A 12,883-nucleotide genomic window follows, 5' to 3' on the forward strand; every position below is an offset into this window, starting at 1 on the left:
CTTTTCTCCGCCCATCCCGCCCCCCCCCCCCCCTCTTCGCGGCCTTGTTTATAGCCGCATATTTTTCGTCCTTGCACTCCTTTCCCCCAACCCGTCCGCCCCTGGCCGGACTCACTGTGCTCATCCTCGTCCTTGCGCTTCATCAGGTCTACGTCTGAAGGCGCGGCGCGGCGCAAGACCAAGTACGAATCGCTGACCAAGCACGCTCGTGAGCTGCAGTCGCAGCTGGCGTCGCAGAGTCTTGGGCCGATCGCGCTGCAAAACCTCGGGTTTGCCACCTCGCTCCCGCCGCCGCCTACCCAACTGCTTCCGCTGACGCGCATGCCGCAGACCGAAGACGCAGTGCGTGGCATTGCGCCGCTGGCTGAGACTGGACCTGGGCAGAGCGAGATCTCGGCCAAGGAGCTGCAGGATGAGATGGCCAAGCTGCAAATGATGCAAAAGATGTTCACGTGCCAGTACCGGCAGCGCGTGCTCCTTGACTCGCAGATGATGCTGGAGCTCGGCCGTCCGCAGTCCCACCTTGCGCAGCTCGCGCCGCCGCCGCTGCCGATCTCACTCACCGCTGTCCCGCCGCAGTTTATGTCGGGCCCATGCACGCTGACTCCAGTTCAAAAGGCGGCCATGCTCAAGCATCTGCAGGCGCTGCAGGCGCAGCAGAACTCGGAGATGGAGCGCGAACTGGTGCACATGTATGAGATGCGCACGGCACACCTGGAGAAGCATGTGCAGATGCGCGAGCAGATGCGCGAGCTCGGGATCAGCAACGTCGCCGCTGAGCAATTGAGCACACCGACGCCGATGTCTTTTGACTCACCGGCCCCGTCCGGCAGCAATCCTTTCGCTATTACATCATCGACGCCCACCAATGCGGCCGCCGAAGCTGCTGCGCCCGGCGACGATATCCCCGCCAGCAGGGGCGCCACCACTTCGGGATCGCCCATGGCCGTCTCGGCCGTCGCTTCGCCGTCGCTGTCGTCACTACCGTCGCTTGACACGTGGAACGAGTCGTCACTCCGCTCGCTGCCCACGCCTGGCGTCAACGGCGACGTCTCTGCCCACAGCTTTGCTTCGTTGGACAGCTCGGGTCTATTTGCGCCGTCCGGAGCAGCCGCAATGGACCTTGGAGGCTCCAGCGCTGTTGCAGACGCATACCTCAACATCCTGCAGGGCACCTCGAACAGGGCCGAGAATTGGTGAGTAAAGTCACACGCTCAGCCAGCTGCGCAGCTCCTTTACTCATCGTAGCCCAGCGACGCTCACTTGCGCGGCTACAGAATGGTGCACGAGCACTTGTTGAGCTTTTTGCTCTGTTTGGCAAATGTCCGCGACGTCGCGGACAGATCTGAGCACACGTCACAAGTGAGTAGATGGAAGATACGCCTCCAGCCTCCCTCCCGTTTTCTCTCTCCATCTCCCTCCTCCCTCCCCCTCCACACAAACTGCACGTACCGGATGAGCGCTGGACAAGCTCCTCGATGCGCTCGCCGCGCTCGAGCAGCTTGTCGATGGCGACGAGCATGTTCTCTTGTGTCTCGTCCAGATCCGACTGGATGCGTGTGATGTCATCGGCGTCGGCCGGATTGTCGAAGAGGGCGAGCTGGTCAGCCAGGGCGGGGATCTCCAGCGCCTGGTCGGTGGCCACGTCCTCCCACTCGGGCAGGGCCTCCTCCACCTCGCTCAGAGCCTTCTCGATCAGATTGAAGGCGACCCGCCCGGGATAGTTGACATCTGTGATGACCGCCGCGGCCAGACCATCCGGGCGAACTCGGGCGTGGACTACGACCGAGTTTTCGAACGCAGCTTCGTTCTCCTGCAGCACACTCTGCCGATTGCCAGCCTGCGTCCGCGAGACCACCGTCCGCGACCCGAACCGCAGGAACTCCTTGACCGTCCCACGCGTCCAGAACGAGAACCTGTGCCCTCCCCACACGGTAAGCAGAGTCTGTACCCCTCCCTCCCCCCTCCCCCCCTCCCCTGTCCCTGTCCCCTCCCCTCCCTCCCTCCCTCCCCCTCCCTTCCTTCTCCTCCCTCCCACCCCGCCCTGGAACACAGCCTCCATAGCCAGGCTCCCTCCCCCCCCCTTGCCAGGAACACGACACATACGAAGACACGTTATGGTTCTGTGTAATGATGTATGGCTCCACCTTGAAGCCCATGTGCTTGAACGTCATGATCGAGTACAGCGGCATGCTGGGCCCCGTGCAAGAGTATGACAGAGAGCGGTGGGGCGAAGCAATGGAACGGTGTCGGCTGGGGCGAGAGCCACGAGCCGCTCGGGATGATGGTCACGAATGCGATTCGCCATCACAGCCATGATACCACGGCCATGATCACGATGAGAATCACAGCCATGATACCACGACCATGATCAAGATGAAAATCACAGCAATGACACCACGGCCATGATCACGATGACAATCACAGCCATGATACCACGGCCATAGATACCACGATCACAACCATGACCACAATCACAGCCATGATACCACAATCACAACCATGACCACAATCACAGCCATGATACCACACAGCCATGATACCACAATCACAACCATGATACCACAATCACAACCATGATACCACGATCACAACCATGACCACAATCACAGCCATGATGCCACAATCACAACCATGACCACAATCACAGCCATGATACCACAATCACAACCATGATACCACAATCACAGCCATGATACCACAATCACAACCATGACCACAATCACAGCCATGATACCACAATCACAACCATGACCACAATCACAGCCATGATACCACAATCACAACCATGACCACAATCACAACCATGATACCACAATCACAACCATGATACCACAATCACAGCCATGATGCCACAATCACAACCATGACCACAATCACAGCCATGATACCACAATCACAACCATGACCACAATCACAGCCATGATACCACAATCACAACCATGACCACAATCACAGCCATGATACCACAATCACAACCATGACCACAATCACAGCCATGATACCACAATCACAACCATGACCACGCCACCACCACAATCGCGATCACGATCACGATCACGATCACGATCACCGCCACCGCCACCCCCCCCACCCCCCCACCCCTCTCCCACACTCACCATGGCCACCCGCCGCCTCGCTATCGTCACTGGCTCCAACCAGGGCATCGGGCTCGAGGCAGTCAAGCAGCTCGCGGCAGCCGGCCTCGACGTCATCCTCACCTCGCGGTCGGAGGAGAAGGGCCGGGCGGCGGCGGAGGAAGCTTCTGCGGCGGCGTGTTCGGCCGACGCTCCCGGCAGCATCACCGCGCTGCAGCTGGACATTACCGACACCTCGTCGGTGGCGGCCTTTACCGCGGCGGTGGAGCAGCTCGGCCGGCCGGTCGACGTGCTGGTCAACAACGCGGGGATGGCCTACAAGGGCGATGCCTTTGGCCCCGACGAAGCCGCCGCTACCCTCGCCGTCAACCTGTACGGGACCAAGGCGCTGACCGACGCCGTCCGCCCGCTGCTCGCGCCGGCCTCGGCACGCATCATCAACGTCGCCTCGCGAGCCGGTCGCATCTCGCAGACCTCGGGTGACGTCCGCGCTACCCTCGAGGCCGACGATCTGACATGGGACGCCCTCCACGCCCTCGCCCAGGGCTTTGTCACCGCCATCGCCACCGGCAACCACAAGGAGCTCGGCTACTCGGGCTCCATGTACGGTATGTCCAAGGCCTGCGAGATCGCCTACTCTCGCATCCTCGCTCGCGAGCTCGACGGCAACGTCACCGTCGTCTGGATGTGCCCGGGCTACTGCTCCACCTCGATGTCCTCGTACCGCGGGACAAAGTCGGCAGCCGAAGGCGCAGACACCATCACCTGGCTTGCCACCGTCGACCCGGCGCCGGCCTCGGCCACTTTCTACGCCGAGCGCACCGCCATCACCTGGGATACCAAGTTGTAGCCGTACCACATCCACAGCTAATGCCTTTTACACTACACGCATTCCGAGCTACACCGAGTCCATCCACTGGCGCAGGACGCCGGCAACCACGTCCGGCAGGCCCGCAATATCGCGGAGGACAACGTAGTACTCAAAGGGGAAGCCGTCAAGAGCAGGCTCGACCTTGAGCTGTCCGTTGACGTAGCTGACCGACGAGCGCTTGAGGATCGACTTGTCGTCGTCGGCCGAGTCGATGATGATAAAGACAAGGACCATGTTGCGCGACGCCGCGTCGAGCACGTACCGCTTGACGGCCTCGCGGTTGGGAATGACGCCGTCCGAGACCACAAACATGAGCTGGACGTGCTCCGGCCCACGCGCAGACAGCCGCGCCTCCTCCAGCAGCCGCAGGCTCGTCTCCATCAGCGCGTCGTACTTGGTCGACGTTTGGCCAAACGAGAACGCCGAGCACACCCGCCCGCCGGCCGCCGCGTTGAACGGCGTACCGAGTGCGTGCAGCTCGCGCACCTGCTCGCCAAACGACACAATGCCCAGCTCGCCAACCTCGAGCTTGGTCAGCGCCTGCGCCATCATCGTCATCGCCGCCAGCGCCGTCGACCCGGCGCCCTGCTCAGACATCGACTCCGAGTCGTCGATCGCCAGCAGGACCTGGTACATCCGCTTCGACGGCTTGGTCCGCCGCAGCCAGATCTTGTCGCGCTTAAACTGCGAGGCAATGTACGGGATGACCTTGCGCATGTTGATCCGCTTGCCGGTCCGGTAGTCGCCGCGGAGCGCAGACGCAAGCTTTGGCTCGAGCACAAGCCGCAGCTGCTCGCAGAGCGACGCCGACAGGTCCGCCGTCGCCGCCACGTTGGCCGCCCACAGCTGCGACCCGAGCGCTTCGGCCTCGAGATTCATCGGCACCGCCTCCTCACCCTGCAGAAGCTCGGCGGCCTCAACCTCGTCGTCCTCGACCGCGTCGCCGGGACCAGCCACTGGCTCATCGACCACTGCACCCGGGTTGTGGACCCAGTCCATGACCTTGGGCCCTCCCTCGGCGCCGTCGCGTCCGCCGTCTTTCCCGGCGCCGTCTTCGGTTCCGGCCTCCTCGTCGTCGTCAGATCCAGAGCTGGAGCCACCAGCACCGCCGGCTCCGTCGTCCTCGGGTTCGGCAGTCTTCTTGCCTGTCAGCAGCTCACGGAGCTTGTCCATGTTCGACGGCAGCGCCTTGTTCGGCTTCTCAGCTTCGCGCTCGTTGCTCTCGGACGCCTTGGGCGGCGGCGGCGGGCCACTCGCCTCGCCAGCCTCGCCGTCATCGTCGTCGTCGAGCCCACCCTGGGCATCGTCGCTCTTCTTCTCACCACCGTCCTCCTCCTCCCCGAGCTCCATGGCCTGGACGCCATCGTCGTCGTCGTCGGCCTCGGCCTCTGGATGCGCCTCGCGGTCCTCCTGGGCCTTCTCCTGCTGGGCCTCGACCTGCTCGTCGAGCGCGGCAGCCATGACCTGGTCATCGGCAGGCGCGTCATCGTCGTGGACAAACTCAAACTCCTGGTCTGCCGCCCAATCGCGCTTCTCGCCGCCGGTCTCCTCGGCCTCACGCTCGTCGACGTCCTCCTTCTGCTGCGGCTTGTCAAAGTCGCCGTCGTCAATCATCCGCGCCCGCTCCATCCACTCCTGCAGTGCGTCGCCGAGCGACCGGAACGGGTTCGACTCGGACCCGCGGGTCTCGTTGCTCGCTTCGGTCTCCTGCGACTCGTCAGCCTGCGCCCCGGCGTGGGTCTCCTGCGCCAGCGCCTCTTGCTCCTGCGTCCGCGCTCCGGCAGTCGTCCCCACGTCGTCCACCTGGTCCTGCTCGTCCTCGCCGCCAGCCGGCTCCTGCTCCATCACCGTGTTGTGCTCGCCGGTGTCGACCGTCGGCACCGCCGCGTCGAGCGCCTCGAGCTCCTTAGTTGACTCGTGCCGAGCCTCGTCGTCCTCCTCGTCACCGGCGTCGTCCTCCTCCTCGCCACCGGCGTCGTCCTCCTCCTCGCCGAGGTGGCCTTCATCGAGCCCGTCGTTGCCGGTCTCGTTCTGCTCGAGATCGTCGCCTTCGAGCTCCATCTCTTTGAGCTCGTCCTCGCCGCCGTCGTCGTCGCCCTCGCGCTCTCCGGCCTCGTCCTCAGCCTCAGCCTCGTCTTCAGCCTCGGCCTCGTCGCCGCTACCGGCGGCCTCGTCGTTCTCCTCCTCCTCGCCACCCTCGACATCCTTGTCGGCAAGCGCATCCACAAACTCTTCGTTGTCCTCCTCCTCGCCGCCCGACTCCTCCTCCTCGGGCCCGCGATCGTCGTCCTCCAGCTTAAAGTTGTCCATGTCGAGCTCCAGGTTGCCGCCTTCGTTATCCTCCGGCATCTCATTGGGCGCACCGAGCTCACCGAGCTCACCGTCGTCATCTTCGTCCTCGGCCTCGCCAGACTCGGAGCCATCATCGCCAGACTCGTCGTCCTTGCCCTTCTCCTGCGGCTGCTCCTCGTCTTCGGGCTTGGACTCGTCCTCGCCATAGCTGTCCTTCTCCACAGCCTCGAGCTCCATCTCCTGGACCTTGGACGCGTCGAGCTTCTGCTCGTCGTCGACGCCCTCAACATCGTCGAGCTCGTCCTTCTCGTTGACGTCGTCGTCCGAGTCCCACATCCGCTCGTCGACAAGATCCTCATTCTCGTTGTTCTCGCCCATCTGCTCGTCCATCTGCTGCGGCTCGCGCTCATCCTGCGCGTCGTCCTCGTTGGCTTGGTCCTTAGGCACGTCCATGAGCTCGCCCTCAAAGTCGTTCTCCATCTCCTTGCCGCTCTCCGGCTCGCCGACTTCGCGGTCTTCCTCCTGGTCCTGCGGCGGCGGCGGGGCATCGTCCTCGAGTCCGAGCAACTGCTCCTCGTCCTCGATTTGGTCCGACACGTCGTTCTTGCCCTCGCCCTCGCCCATTCCAGTCCCGTCCTCCCACTTCATGTCCATCGGGCCCTCGCCACCGTCTTCGCCCTCGCCTTCACCGTCCTCCTCGTCGCCGCAGAACCCGGTCTCCAGCAGAGACGCCGCCACCGCGCCGAGCACAAACGCCATTTTGGACACACACCGGTGGAGCCGTGCTCCACCGGAAACCACACGCGAGTAGAACCCAGACGCAGTGGTAACAAGGACCGAGACGCCGGTCAGCACCTCCTTGGCTCCCGCTCCCAGCAGCCCAGCGCTGGCAGCCTCGCTCGCCGCCACCGTGAGCGCTCGCGCCGCCACCGCCAGCCTCCCGCTTGCCAGCGCGTCGACCATCGCCCGCGCCAGCGCGTCGGCAGCCGCGAGCTCGTTGCCGCCCTCGTCGGCAACTTCCCCACCTTCGCCACCGCTGGTGGACTGAGCGCTCGCGTTCGCGCTCGCGCTCACTGCAGCCATCACTCCCTGCATCTCGACAAGCGCGGCCGAGACAACTTGCGCAGCAGCAAGGAGGACCTCGCCCTCGGCCGGCACAACAGCGCCGGCATCAGCAACCCGAGCCGTCGCCGTGTCAGCCACGCTCGACATCGCTGCAGCCACACCAGAGAGGCACTTGCCCAGGCGGACGTCGCCCCATTTGCTCTCGCAGATCCCGTCCCACTTGGCGAGCCAGCCCTCGGCCGCGCTCGTGGTCGCTCGAAGCTCGGCAAGCGCCTGCGGCACGTTGATCACCGCCGCCTCAAGCACTCGCTTGAGCGCGTCACCAACGCTCGCAACAGAGGCCCGCAACGCCTCGACACCCGATGACGACCATGCCGTCCCATACCGCGCGCCCCACTTGGCAGCGTACGCCGCAAGCGAGACCGACTTGATGACCAGGACTGTCTCATCAAGCGCGAGCTGCGTGCCACGCACCCGCCGCAGCGTCGCCTCCACCCGCGCCCGTGCCTCGCCGGTCGTCATCGTGACAGTCTCGGGCGCCTCGCTCTGCAGGCTCGCCACAACGCTTTGCAGCGCCGACGCCAGCTTGGCAAGTTCGCCTGCGCTCTGCGCACCGGCCAGCATGCTCGTCCGCTCGCGACCGGCCAGCGCGTGCATCGCCAGTGCAAAGCCACGGAGCCGCGTCGACTCACGGGTCGAGAGATCCGTCGAGCCGGCGAGCGCCTGCATCCGCACCAGCGGCGTCAACGCACGCCAAAAGTACCGGTCGGCGTCGCCGAGCCACTGGGCAGTCAGCTCGTCGCCAGGCTTGGCCTCAGCAAGCGGCGCTACCGAAAAGACTTGCGGCAGCGACTCAAACGTGTCCGCAGTGGCATGGTGCGAGAGGCCCATCGCCTCCAGCGCCTTCAGCCCGTCGGTCAACGCCTTCTTCTTCAGGCTCATCGCCTTGGTCGCCTCCTGTAGCTTCTTCATCCGTGCCAACAGGCCAGACACAATGCCCTCGACGCTCTCCACACCGGTCACCGCAAACGTTGCCGCAGCAGCCTCCCACGCCGCCTGGCTGTATCCCACGTACTTGCGCACGCAAGAGTCGAGTCGCTTCGTCATCTTGGCGCCGACATCAGCTTCGTCGAGCATGTCAAGCGCAGCCAGTGCGTCGTCCGAGAGCGTAGCCAGCGCCGCGCTAGCTGCACCGGGCACATCGCCCGCCAACTCGGCGCTTCCGCCGTCGCCGCGGCACCCCTCGTTGAGGCCCTGCACGCTCAGGCTGGCGACGGTGACCGAGTCAAAGACCGGAACCATCGGCTGCGCGAGCATGTTGGCATACTTGCGGACATACTTGAGCAACTTGCGGTGGGTCGCCTCGGTCGCCGCCTTCATGCCAAAGTACGTCTCGTCCTTCCACCGCGCAATCTTGGCCGTGTTGACCAGCTCTTTCTCGATCGGCTCACGCCTGGACCGCACGCTCCGAGCACGCACCTCGTCAAAGATCGAGTAGTACGCCACAAGGTGGCTGACAACAACTCGCGCGTGTGCGTCGGCACCCAGCTGAAGCCGCATGTGGCCCATCAGCGCACGTAGCAGCTGCAGCCGTGACCGGAACTCGCCAACAGAAGACGTCTCCATAAACGTCACCAGCGTCTCCACCAGCGCCTTGGCGTCTGCCACCACCGCAGTTCCGGCCCTCGCCACCGCTGCCGAGCTCAGCTGCGGCGCCATCTCGGCCGAAGCTTCGCCGTGGACAGCCATCTTGTACAGCCAGAACCACCACGCCGCCGCACGCTCACCGTGCTTGCGGTCCTCGCTCTCCAGCAGCCAGCTCCACGACTCGACCATCCGGCGCCGCCAGAACTTGATGAGCACCTTGATCGGCCGCAACTCGGCAACGAGCGAGACCTCCTTGGACGCGTACTGCTCCCAGTCCTGCGACCGGAACAGCAGTAGCTCCATGCCAAACACCGCCTTCATCAGCGGCGTCGAGACTGGGAGCGCAAGGAGCGAGTCGGTTACCAGCCTCAGACCAACAAGCGCGGGCTGGTCTGGCCACGTCTCGAGCAGCAGCGCGAGCTTGGCCCGCAGCGCGCCCAGCGGCGCCTGAATCCGGGTCAGCTCGCCCACGTTGGCGTCGTTGTGGATGTCGTACGTCACGCCGGTCTTCACCAGCGAGCACGATAGCGCCACGGTCGCGTCGTCGTTGGTGGTAAACTCAAGCCCCAGCATCGGCTCCTCGCCCTCGCCCGGCCCGATGCCAGATTTCATCGACGGCCGGACGACCGAGACGAGAACGCCTGACATGAAGAGGAACGCAGCCTGCGCCGCCGCATCCAGCCGCCCGAGTAGCCGGATCGGGCTCGCCGTCTCGTCGCCCTCACCGACCGTGAGCATGCGGCAGACCTCAAACGCGACTTGGTTGACACGCTGCAGCAACGACCGCCCAGCAACCTTGCTCGCCTTGCTCGCTTGCGCCGCCGCCGCAAGCTCTGCCACCTGTTCGCCAAGCTTGACCGAGCCGAGCGCGTCGAGCGCCCCGACCTCGCCCTCGACAAAGACCTGCGCGTAGACCTGAACCATCTCAAACACCGTCTTGGGCGAGAGCACCTTGGCTGCGCCGCGCATCCCCCGCTTGCCACGGACCCGGCCTCCTTGGCCGGAGGTGGCCTCAGCAAGGAAGAGCGAGCCGGTCAGCGCCTCGTTGCTCGTGCCCTCATCCATGCTGCGGATGCCCTCGGCATGCTCCTTGAGCTTCATCTCGAGCTCAAAAGGAATCGAGCCGTCTGGATCAACAAGCTCGGCAAAGTCGGCTTGGTAGTCGGGGAAGAACTCGGCAAACTCGGCTTCCTGCTCCTCCTTCTCCTTCTCGGCCGTCGCGTCCCACGACTTGGTCACTGTGCGGAAGGCGGCGGCAGCCTCGGCCTCACGCGCCCGCCGCGCCCCGTCGGCCTCGAACCACGCCTCCATAAAGGCGTCAAAGAGCGACGAGACAAGCGCGAGCTCAAACTTGGTCAGCTTGCCTGGATCGTTGTCGCACTCTGTCGCCAGGTGGACAAGCGTGTAGCCCATCATCAGCCGGAGGAGTGCAAATCGGACCGCCAGCGAGGCCTTCACCTGCTTATGGGTCATCAGCTTCACCACGCACTGCACGTTGGCGGGAAAGCCAAAGGCAGGGCCCGACGGGACCTGCACCAGCGACGCCACCGCACCCGAGACTGCGAGGCTGCCGGCCTGCAGCACACCGTCGGCCGCGCATCCGGTCAGGATCTCCAACCCAAAGGCGGCCATCTTGAGCGCAGTCGTCAGCGGCGCCACAACATCACCGAGCTCGGTCTCAAACTTGCCTGTGAGGCGCGTGGTCACCGTAGTCACCTGCTCCCGCGCCAGGCTCGCCTTCTCCACAACTCCAGGCGACGGGCTGCCGCGCGCCACCGCCTCGGTCAGTTCAGCTTCAAGCGCCATGACAGCCTGCGGCTCAAGGACCGACGACATGAACCCGTCGAGCATCGAGTACAGCTCGGCAAAGCCTGGTCGGGCCGAAGTGCAGACTCCACCATCCGGTAGCGCCCGCATAAAGTCTGCCACCTGCTCCTGGAGCATAGCCATGACGCCAGCGCGGACGCCGGCGCGGACATGAGCAGACTCGGCCGCGGCGCTGGCTCCGGTATCTCCGCTCGTCCGGACCACCTCGCTCGACACATTGTCGGTAGCTGACTCGGCCTCCAGCGCCGCGAGCCACGACTTGGCCAGACGGAGCGCCTCCAGCGGCGCCGCTACCGGATCGATCGGCTGTGTCGGCGTAAGGAGATGCGCCCTCACAGCGCCAACCAGAAGGTGGGCCCGACCCTTGGCCGCCAGCGCACGGAACCGCGCTTCCAGCGACGCGGCTTCGTCGAGCGCCACATCGCTGTCGACAGCGTCGATCTTTGCCAGTGCCGCCTCGTGTGCCGCCAGGGCCTCGAACAACGGCTCGCCAAGCTCCGCCATGACCGCCACAAACCGCGGCTCGTGGACGCCAGACGCCACGGCCTCGGCAAGAAGTGCCCACTTGCCCTCGTCGAGAAGCGCCATCCACTCGCCAAGTGCAGCACCCGACGGGCGGAAGGCAAACAGGATCTGGGTGAGGAGGCCACGGAGGAGACCGCTGTCGGCGGCCAGTAGCATGTCGGCCGACTCGAGGACAGCCGACGATGACGCCGACAGGACCGCATCGAGCAGCGAGCCGACAAGCACGTACTTGGACGAAAGCTCTGCGAGCCGGATCTCGTCCCATGCACCAAGCGTTGAGAACGCTGCCCGCGTGGCAAACGCCGAGTACAGCTCAAGCGGAGCTACAAGGCCGGCCGGCTCGAGCAGGCCATCGAGTACTGAGCCCATGCACCGACCGAGAAGTTCGTACGCTAGTGGGAGACCGGTCCGCTCCACTTCGGCAACAGGGAGCGACGGCAGTGCATCGAGGACCCAGTGCGCGAGCCGGAACACGACATGGACCTCCACTGCGGCAGGGTCGTAGGCTTCGAGCTTGGCCCCGCCGTCCTTGGTCACAGCCTCGTTTCGCAGAGCATCAAGCACCGCCCGCGGCACGCTCTTCTTGCCGCCCGACGCCACAATAGCAGGCAAAGCGCCAGCGACCTCACATAGCAGCCGCATCTTGGCCGACGCCTGCGCGAGCGCCTTGAGTGCGCCGACAACAGAGTCGTCGCCGCCACCCACCGACTCGTTGTTTTGAGCCAGCAGCTCCTGCGAGGCCGCGCCCTTGGCCATCGAACTCACCACACCGGAGATCGAAGCCTCCAGCGCGTCCATCAGCGCGTCGCGGGTGGTGTCGTCGCTGGCCTCGGGTCCGATCCGCGCATCGGCCCAAAACGCAGCCGCAAGGCCGTCCACCAGAATCTCGAATCGCGGGCCGTCGATGATGCCCTCCGCGCTGGAAACAGTGGCATGCAGCGCGCGCGCGCGCTCCGAGACGAGACCCAGGCGGCGGAAGCCCTCAAAGTAGAGCACGTCGTCCGAGATGATGCCCTCGCCGCGGGCAACGCGATCAAGCGCGTCCATCGCGTCGCGGGTCGCCGCCGACCAAGCCGCAACCATGGCTTCGCTCCGCATGAGCGCCGAGAGCCAGCGCCAGCGCAGGAGAAAGGCTTGGCGGGTGGCAAAGTCCCAGTCAGCCGGAGACCGCACCTGGGCCAACAGGCCGAAGATCTGATGGAGTGAAACCGCGATACGCTCCACGCCTTCGTACGACTCGGCCGCCACGGCGCCCGAGCTCAGCAGAGTAATCAGGTCGTCCTCGGCGTGGCAGAGAAGCGGCGCAAGCCACCAAGTGTAAAGGCCCCACACGTGGGCGCCATCGACATCGCCCGATGCGACTCCGGCCGAGAGCTGGAGCAGCGACATGGACGACGCCTCGAGCTCCCTAGCAGCAGCCGTACGATATCAGCAGGCAAAGCGCCAGCGACCTCACATAGCAGCCGCATCTTGGCCGACGCCTGCGCGAGCGCCTTGAGTGCGCCGACAACAGAGTCGTCGCCGCCACCCACCGACTCGTTGTTTTGAGCCAGCAGCT

General features: G+C 64.8%; 4 protein-coding genes across 4 annotated transcripts in view; 2 read left to right on the top strand and 2 right to left on the bottom strand.

Moving 5' to 3' along the window:
• AMSG_07617 (uncharacterized protein) overlaps positions 1–1,221 on the top strand; it is a gene marked incomplete at its 5' end in the record, with an annotated part of 1,577 nt that extends 356 nt beyond the window's left edge. The window contains one exon of the mRNA XM_013900635.1: positions 161–1,221. Within this exon, the coding sequence (XP_013756089.1) occupies positions 161–1,200 (1,040 nt within the window). The 3' untranslated portion in view covers positions 1,201–1,221. The remainder of the gene's footprint in view (positions 1–160) is intronic.
• AMSG_07618 (Ykt6) lies at positions 1,220–2,225 on the bottom strand. Its single transcript, XM_013900636.1, has 3 exons — positions 2,107–2,225; positions 1,453–1,916; positions 1,220–1,345 (listed from the first exon to the last, which is right to left on the bottom strand). The coding sequence occupies exons 1-3, from the start codon at positions 2,190–2,192 to the stop codon at positions 1,272–1,274; spliced, it is 624 nt and encodes a 207-aa protein (XP_013756090.1). The 5' UTR covers positions 2,193–2,225; the 3' UTR covers positions 1,220–1,271.
• Positions 2,226–3,120: 895 nt separating this feature from the next.
• On the top strand, positions 3,121–3,948 carry AMSG_07619 (short chain dehydrogenase/reductase; the record flags this gene model as incomplete). The annotated part of the gene is made up of 1 exon (XM_013900637.1): positions 3,121–3,948. One exon carries the CDS (start codon positions 3,121–3,123, stop codon positions 3,946–3,948), a length of 828 nt encoding a protein of 275 aa, XP_013756091.1.
• Positions 3,949–3,959: 11 nt separating this feature from the next.
• AMSG_07620 (uncharacterized protein) overlaps positions 3,960–12,883 on the bottom strand; it is a gene marked incomplete at its 5' end in the record, with an annotated part of 9,643 nt that continues 719 nt past the window's right edge. The window contains 2 exons of the mRNA XM_013900638.1: positions 3,960–12,729; positions 12,777–12,881. Of these exons, the coding sequence (XP_013756092.1) occupies positions 3,997–12,729; positions 12,777–12,881 (8,838 nt within the window). The 3' untranslated portion in view covers positions 3,960–3,996. The remainder of the gene's footprint in view (positions 12,730–12,776; positions 12,882–12,883) is intronic.

Source organism: Thecamonas trahens, assembly GCF_000142905.1.
Source record: "Thecamonas trahens ATCC 50062 unplaced genomic scaffold supercont1.35, whole genome shotgun sequence".
Lineage (NCBI taxonomy): Eukaryota > Apusomonadida > Apusomonadidae > Thecamonas > Thecamonas trahens.

Coding starts and splice junctions, on each gene's coding strand:
- AMSG_07618 (XM_013900636.1), bottom strand. CDS start 2,192: ATGCCGCTGTACTCGATCATGACGTTCAAGCACATGGGCTTCAAGGTG. Junction 1,917..2,106: donor CAGAACCATAACGTGTCTTC/GTATGTGTCGTG, acceptor GGGAGGGCACAG/GTTCTCGTTCTGGACGCGTG. Junction 1,346..1,452: donor GCTTGTCCAGCGCTCATCCG/GTACGTGCAGTT, acceptor ACGTGTGCTCAG/ATCTGTCCGCGACGTCGCGG.